At 44.8% G+C, this 5,127-nt stretch overlaps 1 protein-coding gene across 1 annotated transcript; it reads left to right on the forward strand.

The window, feature by feature from the left end:
- Positions 1 to 2,866: 2,866 nt before the first annotated feature.
- LOC102250483 (glutaredoxin-1-like) lies at positions 2,867 to 3,926 on the forward strand. Its single transcript, XM_005879471.2, has 2 exons — positions 2,867 to 3,148; positions 3,873 to 3,926. The coding sequence occupies exons 1-2, from the start codon at positions 2,867 to 2,869 to the stop codon at positions 3,888 to 3,890; spliced, it is 300 nt and encodes a 99-aa protein (XP_005879533.2). The 3' UTR covers positions 3,891 to 3,926.
- Positions 3,927 to 5,127: the final 1,201 nt, after the last annotated feature.

Here is a 5,127-nt window from a genome sequence, read left to right on the forward strand (position 1 = left end):
GGAAAAGAAAGCAGCTGACTTGATACCTGGTAAGTTTCACTGTTGTAATGTAACCCGCGAATCACAGAAGGACGCCTCAAGAAGTCGAATTAAGGAGTCATATTAATTGCAATCCGGGACTATGAGGGGACATTTCCCAAATCTCATAGTAATAAGATGGTCGCAACTCCAGGTTTATATAGGCAAAAATCACAAAGGTATTGATTACATCCCAGGGTTTGGAATGAGGAACCTGGTTCGCAAAAAAGCAGTTTACAGAAGCAGAATTAAGCATGTTAATTACAGTTTGGGGTCTCCGGATCACTGAAACACATTGTCTGGGACCGCTGGGTTGACAGGAACACATTATCTAGAGCCCTCGGGTCTTGAGACCACTGAGTTGCCAGGAACACATTATCTAGAGCCATCGAGGCAATTTAGAGTAATTGTGCTGTCCTGGTCTTGGGACCACTGAGTTGACAGGGAAACATTATCTGGAACCCTCAGGTCTTAGGATAATTGTGCTGTCCTGGTTCCCAGGTACAGAGGAATTTGCTTTCTAAAACCAGTAAGATAACAATCAATGGGATATTCACATCACAGTCAATAAGGCATTCAATCAAATGGGATGATTTATAAAATAACTTTCTATTGTTAAACAAAGCAAATAGGTACAGAAGCCAAACATCAGGGTTAAAGTTAAACTATAGTTTCTACCTGAGATGATTGCTACCATACTTCATCACATCGGATGGATACCTGCAGAACAGTAAGATAATAATTGTGGGTTTTGCCGGTGTGGCTCTGTGTTTGAGTATTGACCTATGAACCAGGAGGTCACGGTTGGATTCCCGGTCAGGGCACATGCCCAGGTTGTGGGCTTAATCCCCAGTGGGAGGACATGTGGGAGGCAGCCAATCAATGATTTTCACTCATCATTGATGTTTCTTTCTCTCTCCTTTTCCCTTCATTTCTGAAATCAATTTTAAAAAGTTTGTGTGGTTTTTTCCCCCCCAGATATATACTAGAGAACACACAGAACCAAAGGCAGAGCTGAAGGGGCAGATCTCAGAAGGGCAGGAGCCCAGGGGTTATCAGAACTCTGAGGGACTGTCACAGTGACGGGGCTCCATGCACTGCATGTCTCCGCATGTCTCCATAAAGTGTCCAGTTCATGGGAGAGGATTCACTCTTCCAGTGGGGCCCACACCCATCCTGTGGTCAGGGGAGAGGGCCTTGGGATTGTCATCATTTCACAGGGGGTTGGGAAGATAAGGATTTCCTAAAAGGAAGGACATTTGCTCACTACAATGTTCAATCATGGTTCTCCCATTAAAAACATTTGAACAACTGTTCTTAAATGAGACTTCCATCGCCACATAGGCCTCACCGTAAAAATATTGTCATAATAATGGTAGCAAATTATTAGTCCTTCGACTCTGCCTCCACTCCTCTGTAGGGAAGTTTTATTGTATTTACATAATACTCCCTGCATGCTTAGCCTCTGTGGAGTGCCTGTCACTCAGTCTACTGTTGAAGTGAGTAGTCCATTCCCCCAGTTGGCTCCATGGGATGTGCGCCATTGTCTGCTCTGGCTATGCTACCAAACTAAAGAATTTTGTTCACCTGCACTCATCAGAGCCCAATCAAATGAGAATGGGAGTTTGCAGCAAAGAAAGTAAAGGTTTCTTTTTAAGAAAATGATGCCAAACCTGGGGTCACAGATGAGTTGTTGCTCTAAGACCTGGCTCCCTATGGCTTCCAGGGGATGGGCTATATAGGGGGAATCATTAATCACGGTGACTAAGGGAGTTAGGCTCACGTCTAGGTCTCTATTGATTGGTTGGTGCTAGGGTGGGAGGTCCTGATATCAGCCAGGGCAATGCTCTGTTGGGTTTCACATGGGTGTGGTCAGTGAGGCCAGTCTGCTTTTCTGGGTCTGGAGCTGAAACACAACCAATGCCTACATATTATATTTAGCTTGACTAAAACTCAATTTCTGTGGTCAACAGATCTGAGGCTTTGTTCAGAGGATTATTTGATACTGACCAAAACCTGAAGTCTTGATGATTAAGGGACTGATTGTGCAAGGGAGAGGGAAGTGGCTGAGGCAGGGTGCTCCTAGGATGGACAAGGCCAGTTTGAACCAAAAAGAAAGAAGGAGAAAATTCCAGATGAAAGAAATGAAGTTTCTGTGCAGTGTTTCTGCACAGTTACAGCTGCGGGATGATCTTTCCTGTCTCTGCTGATCCCACAGACAGACAGGAAGTTCTGATGTGGGCACGCTCAGCTCTGCTGCTGGCAGCAACAACCAGACCCCAGGATTTCAGGACACAACCCTGGTATTTGTTACCTTGGAAACTGCTCACAACTGTTATTGGTTCCTTGAATTTCAACTTTCCAAAGAGGCTGAAGTGAAAGAACTTCCTACCTTTTGTGTTTCTCTTTATCCTTTGCATGAGTTCTATACAAATACCATTCATTGTCTACTGAATAGCCAGTCTTCCCTTCTTTCTTAAAAATTGTCTCTTCAATTTTTAGCTAGATACATTGCCACATTGCTTTCAAGGTAAACAAAACTACGTTTCCAGCCTCCCTTGCAGCACAGTTCTGTTCTGGTCATTGAGCTGTAAGTGAGATACCCCATGCAGCTTCCAGTAAGTGTCTTTAACGAGACAGAACAGGGCCTTCTTTGCCGCTTGCTCCTGACGAGATGAAGGAGTAAATGTGTGGTGTAGTAAATCATTTGTCTAGTCTTTGGGCTGGGTTCCTGGCATCCAGCTTCGGGAATTTCCTGGCTGGTAGGTCCATCTTTGTTGTGCTAATAAGGTAACTCCTGGCGGTTCTTACTCCTGAGGGATCCCTGCCTTGGAGGCTCCCCGCGAGGATGCAGCCCACCTGCACAGCCCAGGAGTTTGTGGACAGCCACCTCAAGCCTGGGAGGATGGTGGTGGTCATGAAGCCCACCTGCCCCTTCGAAAAAGAGTCGTTGGTATTTGTGGATATCACAGTCACCAGGAACACAGAGAGGGTTCAAGATTATTTGCAACACCTCACAGAAGCCAGAGCAGTACCTCGAATCTTTATCAGTAAAGAGTGTATAGGTGGATACAGTGATCTAGTAGAGATGGATAGACGCGGGGAACTGATGGTGCGGCTAATAGAAAAGGTGTTGTAATGGACCCCGCGAATCACAGAAGGACGCCTCAAGAAGTCGAATTAAAGAGTCACATTTATTGCAATCCGGGACTATGAGGGGCCATTCCCAAATCTCATAGCAGCCATTTGGTCACAGTTCCAGGATTATATAGGCAAAAAATCACAAAGGTATTGATTACATCTCAGGGTTTGGAATGAGGCACCTGGCTCGAAAAAAAGCAGATTACAGAAGCAGAATTAAGCATGTTAATTACAGTTTCGGGTCTCGGGGTCACTGAATTGACAGAAATACATTATCTAGAGCCCTCGGGTCTCGAACCACAGAGTTGGCAGGAAGTCATTACCTAGAGCCATCGAGGCAATTTAGAGTAATTGCACTGTCCTGGTCTTAGGACCACTGAGTCAACTGGAACGCACCACCTGTGGCCACTAAAACAATTTAGGGTAATTGTGCTGTCCTGTTTCCCAGGTACAGAAGAATGTGCTTCGATAACCAGTAAGATCACAATCAATGGGATAGTCATTCAATCAATAAGGCATTCAATCGAATGGGATGAAACCAGTAAGATCACAATCAATGGGATTGGGATAGTCCAATCAATAAGGCATTCAATTGAATGGGATGACTTATACAATTCAGAAAATCAAAGTAACTTTTATATTGTTAAGCCGAACAACAGGGTTAGAGTTAAACTACAGTTTCCCCCTGAAATGCTTGCTACCATACTTCAAAGGGAGCTCTGCAGCCGTAATTACAGACCCAGGCTGATGTCTCCCTTGAGAGCTGGATGGCACTGGACGGTGGCAACACTTCTGGTGGATGGATCTGGGGCGACCTTTACCCAGCAACTGATTACTTAATCTTCTGAAATATCTAAACCAAAAAATGGGAGCATTCTCAGCAAAAACAGGCTTTTCTTCTTTCAACGCTATTGAAAGTGGAGCCACTTGCCACAAACCACAGGTCTGAGGTGGTGGATGGACATCTTGGGTTTCTTCCGGATTGGCCCTTGGGTTTCAATAGACCAGCAGTTCTCAACCTGTGGGTCGCCACCCCTTTGGCAGTCGAATGACCCTTTCACAGGGGTCGCCTAAGACCATCCTGCATATCAGATATTTACATTACGATTCATAATAGTAGCAACATTACAGTTATGAAGTAGCACAAACCACAGGTCTGAGATGGTGGATGGACATCTCGGGTTTCTTCCGGATTGGCCTGTGGGTTTCAATAGACCGTGACAAGCTATAGCTCAGGATTCCCTCATTGACCCAAAAAAGTTCTTTCTCTTTTGCACGTGGTTCTTACTATCGTTCGTGTGCCAGGACTCCTACCTCTAAGCCAGTGTTTCCCAACCAGTTTATCCCAGGCTCCCTAGGATGAACTGATAGTTAATTTTATGCTACTGCCCAAAAATTAGTTTGTGGAGTTTGAATTTATAGTTTGTATTTTGAAATCAATAGGTATTTTGAATGTGCTTTTCCAAACTCCATGTGTCTCCCCCATCCTATCTTAATCACTGCTCTGAACTTGTGTTCTTAACCTTGACAACTCACGGAGGTCATAGGAAATGCTCAACAATTCTGGGAAGGGTTTGAGGGCCGATGTGAGAAGTGCCACATGAAATGTTAAGCAAAGTGGGTCTTTACTTGGTCTGCAGGGCTCAGAGGTACATGTGCAGGTGCTGTGATCATGTGGCAACACTGTTTTGTGAGATGATCGCCCAGGTACTCCTGCACAAGTGTGTATGAATTTGTTTAGATGATGAACAAAAGTTAAAACATTATCATAAAAATCTTGCAACCCCCCCTCCCAAGAATGTTGTGGTGGGTTGTTTCTGTTTCCCGTGACCCGCACGGTTTTCTGCCCAGGGAAATTGAGAAGCAAACTTGGATTTAAAAATGACTACTGGTGGAAAGCTGATTTCAAAGGAGCCACCTTTTGGCCGCTTGACCTTTTCTGGGAAGGTCGGCTAGCAAAAGGTGTAG

The sequence above is a fragment of the Myotis brandtii genome, unplaced genomic scaffold, assembly GCF_000412655.1.
Source record: "Myotis brandtii unplaced genomic scaffold, ASM41265v1 scaffold600, whole genome shotgun sequence".
In the NCBI taxonomy this organism is placed as follows: Eukaryota; Metazoa; Chordata; class Mammalia; order Chiroptera; family Vespertilionidae; genus Myotis; species Myotis brandtii.

Bases quoted from the DNA above. Each gene is read 5' to 3' on its own strand.
- LOC102250483 (XM_005879471.2), top strand. From the start codon at position 2,867: ATGCAGCCCACCTGCACAGCCCAGGAGTTTGTGGACAGCCACCTCAAG.